General features: G+C 39.0%; 1 protein-coding gene across 5 annotated transcripts in view; it reads left to right on the forward strand.

Moving 5' to 3' along the window:
• The window catches only part of caska (calcium/calmodulin-dependent serine protein kinase a), a 410,842-nt gene that overhangs the window by 282,062 nt on the left and 114,805 nt on the right, over positions 1 to 13,975 (forward strand). For all 5 annotated transcript variants that reach the window (XM_072260443.1, XM_072260444.1, XM_072260445.1 and 2 more), the window contains one exon: positions 7,988 to 8,109. In XM_072260443.1, coding sequence (XP_072116544.1) covers positions 7,988 to 8,109 — 122 coding nt within the window. The remainder of the gene's footprint in view (positions 1 to 7,987; positions 8,110 to 13,975) is intronic.

Consider the following 13,975-nt stretch of genomic DNA (forward strand, 5'->3'; position numbering starts at 1 on the left):
CCATCTGGCCCTGGGGAGTTATCTGCCTTTAATCCCTTCAATTTACCTAACACCACTTCCCTACTAACATGTATTTCCCTCAGTTCCTCCATCTCACTGGACCCTCTGTCCCCTACTATTTCTGGAAGATTATTTATGTCCTCCTTAGTGAAGACAGAACCAAAGTAATTATTCAATTGGTCTGCCATGTCCTTGCTCCCCATAATCAATTCACCTGTTTCTGTCTGTAGGGGACCTACATTTGTCTTAACCAATCTTTTTCTTTTCACATATCTATAAAAGCTTTTACAGTCAGTTTTTATGTTCCCTGCCAGTTTTCTCTCATAATCTTTTTTCCCCTTCCTGATTAAGCCCTTTGTCCTCCTCTGCTGAACTCTGAATTTCTCCCAGTCCTCAGGTGAGCCACTATTTCTGGCTAATTTGTATGCTTCTTCTTTAGAATTGATACTATCTCTAATTTCCCTTGTCAGCCACGGGTGCACTACCTTCCTTGATTTATTCTTTTGCCAAACTGGGATGAACAATTGTTGTAGTGCATCCATGCGATCTTTAAATGCTTGCCATTGCATATCCACCGTCAACCCTTTAAGTGTCATTTGCCAGTCTATCTTAGCTAATTCAAGTCTCATACCTTCAAAGTTACCCTTCTTTAAGTTCAGAACCTTTGTCTCTGAATTAACTATGTCACTCTCCATCTTAATGAAGAATTCCACCATATTATGGTCACTCTTACCCAAGGGGCCTCTCACAACAAGATTGCTAATTAACCCTTCCTCATTGCTCAATACCCAGTCTAGAATAGCCTGCTCTCTAGTTGGTTCCTCGACATGTTGGTTCAAAAAACCATCCGGCATACATTCCAAGAAATCCTCTTCCTCAGCACCCTTACCAATTTGGTTCACCCAATCTACATGTAGATTGAAGTCACCCATTATAACTGCTGTTCCTTTATTGCACACATTTCTAATTTCCTGTTTAATACCATCCCCAACCTCACTACTACTGTTATGAGAATAAGTTAAGTGAACTCGGCCTTTTCTCCTTGGAGCGAAGGAGGATGAGAGGTGACCTGATAGAGGTATACAACATAATGAAAGGCATTGATCGTGTGGATAGTCAGAGGCTTTTTCCCAGGGTTGAAATGGCTGGAATGAGAGGGCATAGTGTTAAGGTGCCTGGAAGTAGGTACAGTGGAGATGTCAGGGGTAAGTATTTTACGCAGAGAGTGGTGAGTGCGTGGAATGGGCTGCCGGCAGCCGTGGTGGAGGCGGAAACAATAGGGTCTTTTAAGAGACTCCTAGATAGGTACATGGGACTTAGAAAAATAGAGGGTTATGGGTAAGCCTAGGTAGTTCTGAGGTACGGACATGTTTGGCACAGTTTGTGGGCCAAAGGGCCTGTATTATGCTGTAAGTTTTCTCTGTTTCATTCCGAATGTTAAAAGGCCTGAACAGATTGGATATGGCAAAGTTATTTCCCATTGTTGGGGAGTCTAGGACAACAGGGCACGACTTCAGGATTGAAGGATGTCCATTTAGAGCAGAGATGCAGAGAAATTACTTTAGATGGTTGTAAATCTGTGGAATTTGTTGCCACGATCTGTTATGGAGGCCAAGTCATTGGGTGCATTTAAGGTGGAGATAGATAGGTTGTTGATTAGCCAGGGCATCAAAAGGTATGGAGAGAAGGCAGGAGTGTGGGAATGACTGGAAGAATTGGATCAGCCCATGATTGAATGGCAGTGCCGACTGGATGGGCTGAATAGCCTACTTTTACTCCTTTATCTTATGGTCTTATGTTTGAAGTGCACATTTTGAGGGGGTAAAGCTGGATATGGAGGGCCCAGAAATGGTGACGTAATTCAGGGAAATATAGAACTTATATCGATAACAGCTACAATTGGTATTTGAGGTACCTTGCTGTCTGTAAGTTGTTTGCATAGTTTCCTGTATAACAGCAATGAATAAATGCCAAACGTAATGCTTTGTAAAATAATTTGAGAAATCTTAAAATTAATATAAGTATAAAAGTCAGTGGCAGAACAAACCTATGAATGCAGGTGTATGCAGCCAGTGCACATTAAACTTTATTTTTGTTGAAAATGGGTGACTTGCAAGCAAATAAAGGCATAAAAACTTCTGGATTTGGAATTTTCCGAGGATTATGTTAAGTAATAGTACAGTAAGCAAAATGGAAATGGTCAAAGAATGACATTTTGGAATGAGATATTGATAATGGCAGGCCAGATGCTGCATAGTTAAATATTGGTATCCTCAAAGGGTTATAAGTGATTCTCCCTTTTAGGAACATCTGAAAGGTCAATGAAGTGATAAGGCTTATAGATGAAGGTCTAAATGCAAAAACGACAGTCAGGGAGTTCAGAAGATGGCAGAGAAAAGGGTACAGTGCTAGTGTCAGTGCATGTTATTAGCAAGTTTTTGATGAGTCCAAGGTACTTAATAGGAAATTATCAAGAACTTTAATTCCTCCACTTTAACTGAACAATTATTGGTGCTGCTCCCTTTCTTGTACAGAGTTAACTAATAACCCAAACAATTCACACTCAAAAATACATGTGTCTGATAATATATTTAAATAAAAAATGTAAGACAACCAAATACAACTTGTTTGTGTTTAACTCAACCATTTAGATCAGTGGTCCTCAACGTGGGTCAAATAGCCCCCAGTGGCCATGCCAGATTTCATAGGAGCCACAAATATTAAAACAAGAAACTTGAAGTCACAGGAGATTCTGAATGGACTATGATAAGCTTACTGGATTAGTGAAATATTACTAAAATATATAAATAAAAAATACATTAATATATGTAACTTAATTGGAACCCTGAATGAAATTAATGGGAAAATGTTACATGATGCAAATGAGGCAGCAAGACAGCTTAGCGTGTGTGTTTGGGGGGGTTGCTGCAAGTCAGTCTTTATCTCTGCTCCAGCTTAACCAGAGCACACTGTGCAGGGCAGCCTACTGAGCTGCACTCCACATTCAGCCCCTAAATCGCTGATTGTGCAGTGACTCGGGGGCATGACCCTGCAAGATACTCTGCAATGTGCACCACCAGCTAGTTATTATGACTATTTTGTTATAGATAATTACATGTTAATGTAGAACCATCCACATCTAATTCCAACTGAAAGACTGTCAAAAGTTGCCATGATTTCCAGATCAAAAGCCTTATCAGAAGGGGAGTAATATGGAAAGCCTGCCATGGCCTGTATTGTAATCTAATTAAAACAGTTATGAGTATCATGCACAAACTGAAGATTGGCTGGAGCTGTCTGCAGCAAGGCCAATCCGCGAGTGTGCAGCAGGAGGCTGGTTCTGTTTGCCTTCCACTGGAAAATAACTAGTTGCACAACTGCAAGTTAAGTTTTCCCTACAAATCGATGAAAAGCACCTTGCATGATAATGAAGCCCTGCTGATAATATATATTAGATTTTTGAATAATGATCAGGCCATTGAGGAAATGCTTTTTGTCCAAAAGCTTAAGACAAATACCAAAGGTGAAAAGATTTTTGAAGTCATGCTATTTCTTGGAAAACAATATTCCACTGAAAAATATAATGGCTTGAGCAACTGATGGTGCTGCTTCGATGGTAAGAAGATAGAGAGGGCTCATTGCTTATTTAAAAAATGCTGTACCTGACATTTTTTGCATACACTGTGTCATCCACCATCAGCATTTGGTTGCAAAAGAATTGGGAGGTCATTTGCATGACACCCTTGGTGCTGTAATAATGGTTGTCAACTTCATCAAATCAAATGCACTTCAAGATCATCTATTTTGACAATTTTGTGAGAAAAACTAAGAAGATTTTGAGCGGCTACTAATGCATACAGAGGTCCAATATTTATCAAAAAGTAATAGTCTTCCTTGCACTTTGCGATAATATTGTAGCATTTCTAAGTGATAAGCGACTTGGAAAACAAATAGTCGCTGCTAAGTCTGATATATTTTACCTGCCAGATATATTTGAAGAACTGAATTTATTGAACAGTTACAAGGAAAAAACTAATCTCATATCATGCAAAGAGTTTGTTACCGCTTTCCTTGGAAAGCTCAAACTTTTCAGCAACAATACTGGACCTTGCAAGTTTATGGAGGCCACTCTTAAAATAGAATTGCAAGGTGATGATCTGGTGGTACATCTTGATCTTTTGAAACAACTGCACACTGATAATGGAATTTTAGTTCAGAGTCCTGCTGAAGATGTATATTCCAAATTGGGTGGTGGATCCATTGGGGTGAATGTGAATGATGCTCACACCACATTGCAAGAATGTCTTATTGAGCTGCAGAGTGATATAACAGCTCACCCAAAATTCAAACGCAGCAAACAAGATTTCTGGATAACTAGTGAAATTCAAAATAAGTTTCCACAGCTCTGGAAGAAAGCAAAGTTGTTTTTAATTAGATTTTCCACCTCTTATCCAGATGAATGTGGTTTTAATCAAGCTCTTAACCTGCTATCAAAAGTTTGTCACTGTCTTAAGTTTGTATCCTGTTCAGAGTTTTATTTTTCATATACCCCTGTAACATATTTAATGTATAATACCTATAATCTGTTAAAACATAAATACAGGTTTCCCCCCCCATCCAAAGGTAGAGCGTTCCTACGAAACGGTTTGTAAGCCTGAATGTCATAAAGCGAAGAAGCAATTACCATTAATTTATATGAAAAAATTTGTGAGCGTTCACAGACCCAAAAATAACCTGCCAAATTATGCCAAATAACACATAAAACCTAAAATAACAGTAACACATAGTAAAAGCAGGAATGATGTGATGAATACACAGCCTATATAAAGTAGAAATACTTTTCCACAATCATTGCCGCACTGTTCTCCGTAGCAAAAATCTCATGCAAGTGCCGTCGGCAGAAACACGGTGTGAGCGCTCTCCAGTAACCTTTAAGCTATGAAGCTGCCAAATCACACCAAATAACACCTAAAAATACACAGCCTATATAAAGTAGAAATAATGTATGTACAGTGTAGTATCACGGGAATCGGGAAGACATCGAGCACACTGATGATGGTGTGTTAGGCTGAGTCGTCAGACGTTGGGGTGGTGCAGTGGCCCCCACCCTCCGGGTAGCGAACCGATGCCAATCCGCGAAGCACGCAGGGGTACAGCGGTGGCCAGGACGCACCCAGCACACCTTTAAGAAAAAAGCTGAAATAAACAAGCTAATTAATTAGGTGCCGCCCGGCACGTAAATGTCAGCCTAGATCAGAAGCGACGCAATCGGCAATCGCCTCTGATCTGAGCGAACATTTACGTGCCAGGTAGCACCTAATTAATTAGCTTGTTTATTTCAGCTTTTTTTCTTAAAGGTGTGCTGGATGCATTCCGGCTACCACTGCGTTCTTCGCGGATCGGTATCTGTCCGCGGCCCGGGGGTTAGGGTGGTGGGACACTGGGGTGTCGTCTGTTTCCATCAGAGCAGGCAGGTCATCTTCTCCTATGACTGCCTGCCTTGATGTCGAAGGTCGAGGTTCGTCATCTGCTGTGGCTGATGTGGAAGGCTTGCTTGACTGCTTTGCCTTGCGCATTTTTAGATCATACAGTTCTTTGTAAGCACTCAAACCATCCTGCAAATATGCTCTAAACCGACATACCCTTTCAAAATTAAAGTGGTACTTTATCATTGCAGCGAAAATCTCACGCAGTTGCTTCACGTTCAGTTCCTGGACGACTTCACTTTCGGTCCGTTCGCTACTGCATTCAGTTTCGATTGTTATCCTTTCCTCTTCCAATTGCATCAGCTCTTCATCTATCAGTTCTTGGTCATGGGACATCAAAACCTCTTCAACATCATCTTCGTCAACTTCCACAAGCCAAACTCACTTTCTCCTTACTTTGTTCACCATGATTGAAACGCTTAATTATGACTAGTTTTACACTAAGTGTAACACCCTTACGAGCTCTTTTGGCTTTTCTGAGAACTCATCTTGCTAATGGCTGCTCACAGGCACGTGTTTAAGCAATGCCAGCTAGAATGCAGTTCCAAATCCGTGGGAGAGTGGCTGCTCGGAGTGCGCGCTGCTTTTTCCGCGCGCTGCCTTTTTTTCATAACAGTGAGGTTTCATAAAGCGAACGTTCGAAAAGCAGGGGACACCTGTATTGACTGTATATTAGAATAATTAGTACAGTTGACCAAAAAAAAACTTAAGTAACTAACAGAGACCATGGAGGGTCGAAGTCACAGATGTTAATGAAAGTCCCAAGTGGGCCACGAGCATAAAAAGGTTGAGAACCACGGATTTAGATACTGCAGCGAGCCAAATTCGCACATGGCAGAGGATACCTGCAGCCTCTCAGCAGACTTGCAGATATATCCTGCTGATCTCCCAAGCACTGTTCGGTTATACAGACTGTACATATCTTAAAGCATTCATAACTTTTTGACCTATGTATGTTAATAAGTAAATCTTAATTAAATTATTGGCACTAGTGTTAAGAAATAATTATATTTTAAATATGAGAAAACTCAGTAGATTTTAATCAAAACTTAAGTAAATGAAAATATGAATTAATCCTTATGATTAATTATTTTAAGAAAAGCATAAATGCACGGTTAATATATTGCTGTTCCTCATCACAGCATCTAATTCCTAGACTCCTTTCCCAAAAGCACTGTGGTCATATTTCAAGGCAGCAGCTTACCACCACCTCGTTAAAAGCAGTTTCAAATTGGTAATAAAAGTTGACATAGTCAGCGTCACACAGTTCCTGAAGAAAAATTTACTAAAATTTGATTCTGTGGCTTAAACTATAACTCATTCTCGGAACTGAATTGAGAGAGCTGTGCTTTATTTGACCTGGGAATGCTTATTTTTATATATGGAAAAATATTTCTCTGCAGGCATCACTTGTAAGCCCAAAAATTTATCTGGAATAAATAAGCCAATTATAGCCATCAGTTTCACATTGACTTCAGTTTGTTTTGTTTCACTTAATGTCTTTTTAACCAGTGTTACATTGTGTTACATTTTTAGATCTTATTTCTCTTTGCTTTTCATAATGATAGAGTTATTTAAAGGTATTTTTAGGTCAGCTACTATTTCAATATGTAAGTGCATGTTATATAAACAAGAAAGATCTTGGGTTGATTCCTTGATTATACCAAATTAGCAGGGTATATCTGTTGATAAGTTTGGTGTTAGAATTCTGGCTTTGGAATTGAAAAGGCAACTTAACTTCCCACTTTGCACCCAAGAATATTAATCTGTTTGGTAGCTTGCGAATCATGCTTCTATACATTATATTGCCAACAAATCTGGGGAAGGAGAGGGAGTCTATACTCTTGATAGAGATTTTTCTTATTTAAATGTTCCCATTTCCCCTGTATATTTTTGTCTTGCTGCCTGTGCTGAAATAATGTTTGCTCATTCTTTACTCTTCCCTCCACCAAATAGTGATTTCAGTTTCCTGGTTCTGCTTCCTAAATGCTTACATAATTTGTACTCAAATTAGATTCTTTTATTGCTACTAAAGCTTAACGATTTCAGAACTTGTATGGTGAATGTGGGTAACTGAAGTTGTTGTCTAATGAACAGTGATTTGCCAGTTACCATAATTTCAGTAAGGATATAATTTCATTAGTAGCAAGAGATGGAAAATCATGATCAAATATTTTTGAATGAATGCCAACTAGATGTCTCTTTAATACACCTACCCCTTTCCTGTGTGTTTATCTTTTTTGTTAATCAATTCATCATTCAATATGTAGCTTTGCATAATTTAATTTTAATTTGTTCTAATTAGCTATCCAGTACCATGCCTGGAAAGTGCTAAAATGTATTTGTATTCACAGCCATTTTATCACTAATTTCTTGGTTCTCAGGCCAACTATCATCGGTGTGATCATTTCTGTGTTACTTGCATCTTTCTAAACCAGTTAATGAAGTGCAAACATTCTTCTCTTCACATACTCAAAAGTATGATTTGCTTGTCTCTGCAGGAGCTGTTTCACAGGTTCTGGACAGTTTGGAGGAAATCCATGCCTTAACAGATTGCAGTGAAAAGGATTTGGATTTCTTGCACAGTGTTTTCCAGGACCAACATCTCCACACACTGCTTGATGTGAGTTATTTTAAACTTTTTTGTTCAAATATGAATTTAATATTGTTTTTCCCTCTCAAAACATTGCTTAAAATATTTTAGGTGTATCCTATCCATTTATTTTTAGTGATGGAGTTCCAGTAAGGTAAGTAGTGGTACAATATATGGATTGACCAATGTTTGCCAAGACCCATAGGCTGATTTGAATTCATTAACTAAAAGAATTGACATAGGATGTGTTTTGTAAAGATTTTCATATCCTTTTAAAACAAACCTTATTTGGTTTCTCTAATGCTTAAAGTTGATTTTGTTTTTTTATTGTAAGAATTGCAGCTGTTTCACAAGACAAATCGCTAATTCATGAATTGGTCAATTTCAGTGAAAAAAGTTGTTGTGGTGTGTCTTACAGATCTTTGTGTAGTTCATTGTCATGCTGTAAATTATGATTCCACTGTTGTGCAGTCCCACCAACTACAGTACAAACCATCTGATAATCTGCCTTTCAATACTGATTGCATCCAAACGGAAAGGCTGATTATTGGATACGTTTTCTCTATGCAGTGTATAATCTTCACCTATGACTGATTTGAAAAGACTGCCTATTTTGAGAGTCTACGTCTGATATGTTAAAGAATTGGTACTCTATTAATTTTACTCATTTAAACTATGCTGCCTATCACCCATCAGCACTGTACTCATAAAGCCACCTGTTGGTTGTAACTCGGGCATCGGGGCTGTGGATGTTGGCTTGCGACAGGGCACCAATGTTGGTTAGTTTAGCCTTCCAGTGAACTTAGAGGATTTTGATGAAAGAAATCTTTGATATCGTCTTTCCACTGCCATTACGCAATGAAGTTTCACGTAGCTTCATTAGCAGGAATAGGTTGGAATTTTCAGAACTGGAAGTAACAGGTACACTTGAGAATTTCCACGGCAGAGTAGCTGTAAAATAGAAGAACAGGCTCTATATGTGCATTTCCTGTAATGAGATAATGAAGGACCATTCAGTCCACTGAATTTAGTTTTGTATTTATTCTTTGGCTGAGTTATATTTATTCATTACAAACTAAATTGCCTTCCTGTATGGTTGAGATATAGTAGTTATAACATGGGTTTTAAGGTACCAGCCTTTGAGTATGTTCATCCATTTAATATTAACAAATCATGTTATGCTTATTTTAATGTTATTTCAACATTAACATTAAACATTAATCTTTAATGTATTAAATAATTTAATGACTTATATGGATCCATTTTGTTACTCTGACATAAATCTTTCAACTGAAATGTTAACATAATTAATATATTGTAATTTGTAGTGTATTTTGTACACAAAGTTTAATCAAAGCTGATGCACCCTGATCTCTTTCCTACTTTGACTAGTTGCTTTGTTCAGTCGGTGTCTGGCCATCAGTCAGTCAAATGTTCTCTTGAATGTGTCAGCAAGAAATTCTGTATGCAATTCTGTTTGTACACAGATATTTTAGTTGTAGAGAGCAGATGCAATATCTATATAAATAGATCAGAATCTTTATGCATCAATGAGTGTAGGATTCACCCTTGTTAGAAATTGGTCTTTTTTTTCCAGGACCATTACCATGGGAATTCTGAATGCAGCTATCTCAAAATTTACAAGTGAAATTTCATTCAGGGAGGGAACAGTATCACGCTTTATATTCTTGGAGCTAATTTGCACTGATACTGTAGTCAGTGCCTGATTGCAAGAACAGGAAAGCCTAGGAAGTCCAAGCTGCTCTAAGTGCTGAGACTAAGTTGCATTATTTCAGACACACACTACCTGACGATATTTACTGTTCATTGGGTGAGTTCATGCTTGAGGTGATGATATGTATGTCTGTGCAGTGTTCTTGAATGTCAGTGTTTTATTAACTCGCTGGCATTTGTGCTCATTAGGTTTTGACAGATCTATTGTTTATTGTCCAATGCAATTGTCTCATGTTACCAGCACTGAGCAAATGGTAAAATTCTGTTTTTTTTTAAAGACAGCTTTCTTTTAGGGTAAAGGTTAGACTGGTGTTTATGGTGCAAACTTTTGTTGTTGATTCATACTGGATCCAGTTGGGAAAAGAATTCTACACTTATGTATAAATTTGAAATTGAAAGATTATTAGTGATGGAGCAGAACACAAGATTAGTAATGTTCTTCTTGTGCATTCCCTGGTCTTCTGTTTATTTTCCTTAACATTTATTCTTTGGTGCTCAGTATTTTCTGAATGTATGCCACTTTACTTGAAAGTTTACTTGAGAGTGATGCCTCAAAGTTTGGGTGTTAATTTCAATATAAATTTTATTATGTATTACAATGATTTGTTGAGAAATAAAGTTCTTTCTGATCCAGTAAGACATAACTAGATATATGTTTTTACAAAAATTATCTATGTTGAGTTGATCCAGGACAGATCATTGGATTTGGGACCTAATGGTTTGTGGCTGGACCATTGGCTGGATGAACAAATCCAACTCTGTGGTTAAAGGCTTTACCAGTAAATAACATAGGTAAATCACGTATCTAGTTTACTGGAAGAGACACGGTCATTATTTTGATTAACTGAAAGTGTGGAAATAAAGTTAAATCTATAATTAAAGAATATTTTTTATTATTTTTAAAAATTCTTTATGTTGCTAAGCCTCCGATATCCTTGTCTTCCAACACACATGCTGTCTGCTTATTTAATATTTCCTATCTCCATCAGTGCTTCACCACATCTGCTGAAATTTTCATCTATCCTGTTGTTATTTCTGTATAAACAATAATACAATGTTCTCCAAATCAGTCTCTCATCAACAACCTTTAGTAAACCTGGACTCATGAAAGTCCTGTCTATACTGTTCCCAGGGTTCACATAAGCTTTAAAATGCATGTTTATCCCTGAATGACTTTGTTCTTCTCTGTCTCTGAAACCATGTCCAGCTTTAAATTCCTCTACGATCTTTGTTTCTCCATCTCTAGCACGGTGGATAGCCGGCAATTTCAGTTAACCCTTTGCCACTCCTATCAGTCCATCTGGGTTCCCTCCCCATTTATTCACATTTTTCATTCACCCTAATAATTACTGATGTCTTGGCAAAGAAATTTCTTTTCTCCTCAGCCTTAAGTGGCTGACCCCTTGTTTAGAACTCTTAGATATGCCTACCTAGGGAAACAGCTTTCTTGTATTAATACAAGGGATTCTGCGCATGCTGGAAATCTTGGTGAAGATAAAATTCTGATGATGGGTCTTGGTTTGAAATGCTGATTTTCTTTTAAGCCTCTCACTCGATGCTGCCGAACCTGCTGAGTTCTTTCAGCATTTTTTGTTTGTTGCTCATCTTTCCAACATTTCAGTGTATGTTGCTAATCTTTTCTGTATTTTAGCGTACTCAGCCATGTGGTTTGTAGGTGGTGGGGGTGTAGTGGATACCATTGCATGAATATGTCAGTTGTTGGACGATTGCACTAGTACTCTATGCATCAACCTTTAACCTAATGTCAACTCAGCCTTTTAAATAACAACGTTTTACTCTGCATTTCCCCATTTTAAGTTAAACAGCTTTATGGTAACTTTTAGGGAAAATAATAAATTGAATTACTGCACTCACCAGCACATGCAGTGCCAAATCTTCAAAGATGTTACTAGTAATCAGCTACAACTGTAAATGAGTTTAAGATATCTTTTCACGCTTATTTTGTAACAAAATTCACTGCACTGAATTTCATAAAAACAATTATACTTAGCTATCAATAGACTTTTATGCATAGCCAAGCTTGGGCTAAGCTCCCTCATAAGCTAAAATTAATTAATATTGTAGTGCAACTTATTGCTGTGTGCTGGGTACACTAATGGCATTTCATCACTACTACTTCTACGTCAACTCAGGCCTAGGGGGATGGCATCAGGCACGATGACGGACTCTCCACTTCTCTCTCTCTCTCTCTCTCTCTCATCAGTGTGTTCAGTTCATCTACATTAGCCGTGCCGCTGTCTCCTAGGAGTGTGTTGACCATAGTCTTGGGAGGGTGCCCAGGGTTCACCCTCCCGTGCTTGGGCTCCCATATGATGACTAGGCTGGCAGGTAGCTCAGGGTGGCATAGACAGTGCCCTGCTAGTTGCAGTCTTCTTGCCTCAGTTTTAGTGGTGAGTATCGGTAGGTTGTTATAGAGCTCGACGTTCATCATGTGCTGTTGCCAACTCACGTCAAGAGCCATCCGGAGCATTCGTGTATAGCATCCATCTAGAGACTTCCGCATAGTCTTGGTGAGTGTCCACGTCTCGCATCTGTACATGAGAATGGACTCTATGACTGCTATGAAAATCCTCTTCTTAAGCCCTCTGGTCAGGTTAGACTTCCAGATTTCCTTCATGTCGTTCATAGCCCTCCACGCCAGCGCCTTCCGTACCTTTATATCCTTCTCCGAACTCATTATTCTTGACCTGAGGTACTTGTAGTCAAAGACTTTCTTAATGGTATCATTCTTCACTGTCTTGAGAGTACCTTCGTCACAGTTAAACACCATGTACTCTGCCTTTTTGACGTTTAGGTGAAGTCCAACTTTATTGCACACAATTTCCACTTTTGTCAGTAGCTGCTGTGCTTCCTCCATCTGGTCAGAGAGCAGGACTATGTCATCTGCAAAATCAAGATCTGTAAGCGTAACTGGTCTGACCCTTTTGGTTCATCCTGGTTTTATGGTAAAACCAAGCTTGTCATGATCTTTGGTAGCTTGTCGCAGAGCGTAATCAAGGATGATTATAAAAGGTGTAGAGTGCCAGAGTGTCTCCTTGCAGCACACCAGCTAGGAGCTCGAACACTGCTGTTTCTCCGTCTGGTGATACAACTTTCGCCTTGGTTTTGGTATAGTTGGACTCTATTGCTCTCAGTAGATGGTCTGGTAGATGATCTTCAGCGTTTTACCTCAGTGAATGGAGTCAAAAGCTTTGCGAAAATCGATGTAGGTAAGCACGACTGGTAAGTGGTTCTTCTTGACTTACTCGATGATCCTACGGAGAGCAAGTATTTGCATTACTGTTGTGCGCTTCTGCCGAAAACCATTCTGATTGATTCTTAGCTTAGGGTCAATGGCAGTGCTAATCCTGTTCAAGGTCATCCGATTGTATAACTTTGCTAAGATGCAGGTCAAGCTGATACCGCAGTAGTTATCTGCCTTCGTGAGGGATCCAGACTTGGGACTGGGATAATGCTTGAGAGTGACCATTGTTCTGGTTTGTCGGCTTTCATCAGTACCGTATTACATATGTCCAGCAAGATGTTGTCCAGGCCGCAGTTCTTCAGGACATCTGGTGGTATCCCATCTGGTCCAGCACTCTTGCCCTGTTTGAGTGCATATTTGGCCGCCTTCAGTTCCTTAATGGTGAATGGCTTGTCATCGATGTCGACTTACGTTAGTATCGTGGGTATGTCCTCTTCTTCTGTGATCGTTGGAGGGCTTCCCAGCAGGTTCTTAAAGTGGGTAAACCATGTCTGGACACGGTCCTCTGCTGTTTTACCACTTATTTGACCTGATGGAGACTTCTTCCGTCTAATGATCTCATTTAGCAGGTGCCATGCTTCTCCATGCAGCATGTCTTCATTAAGTGCAACGGAATTTCTGTAGGTGAAGGTGAAAGTTCAATACTAGAAATTTTTTTCCAGTTGCCTAAGAGTTACAAATGCATAAAAAACACAAGTTAATTTTAATCTGCTGAGCCTCAAATTTTGTACATCTGGTCATAAGATTCTGGTTAGGCTGCATCTAGAGTATTGCATTTGATTGTGGTTGCCCCATTATCGGAAGGATATTGAGGCTTTGGACACGTTGCAGAAAAAGTTTACCAGGATGCTGCCTGGATTAGAGGATGTGTGCTTTTCGGAGAAATGGGACAAACTT

The sequence above is a fragment of the Mobula birostris genome, chromosome 6 (assembly GCF_030028105.1).
Source record: "Mobula birostris isolate sMobBir1 chromosome 6, sMobBir1.hap1, whole genome shotgun sequence".
Classification (NCBI taxonomy): Eukaryota; Metazoa; Chordata; class Chondrichthyes; order Myliobatiformes; family Myliobatidae; genus Mobula; species Mobula birostris.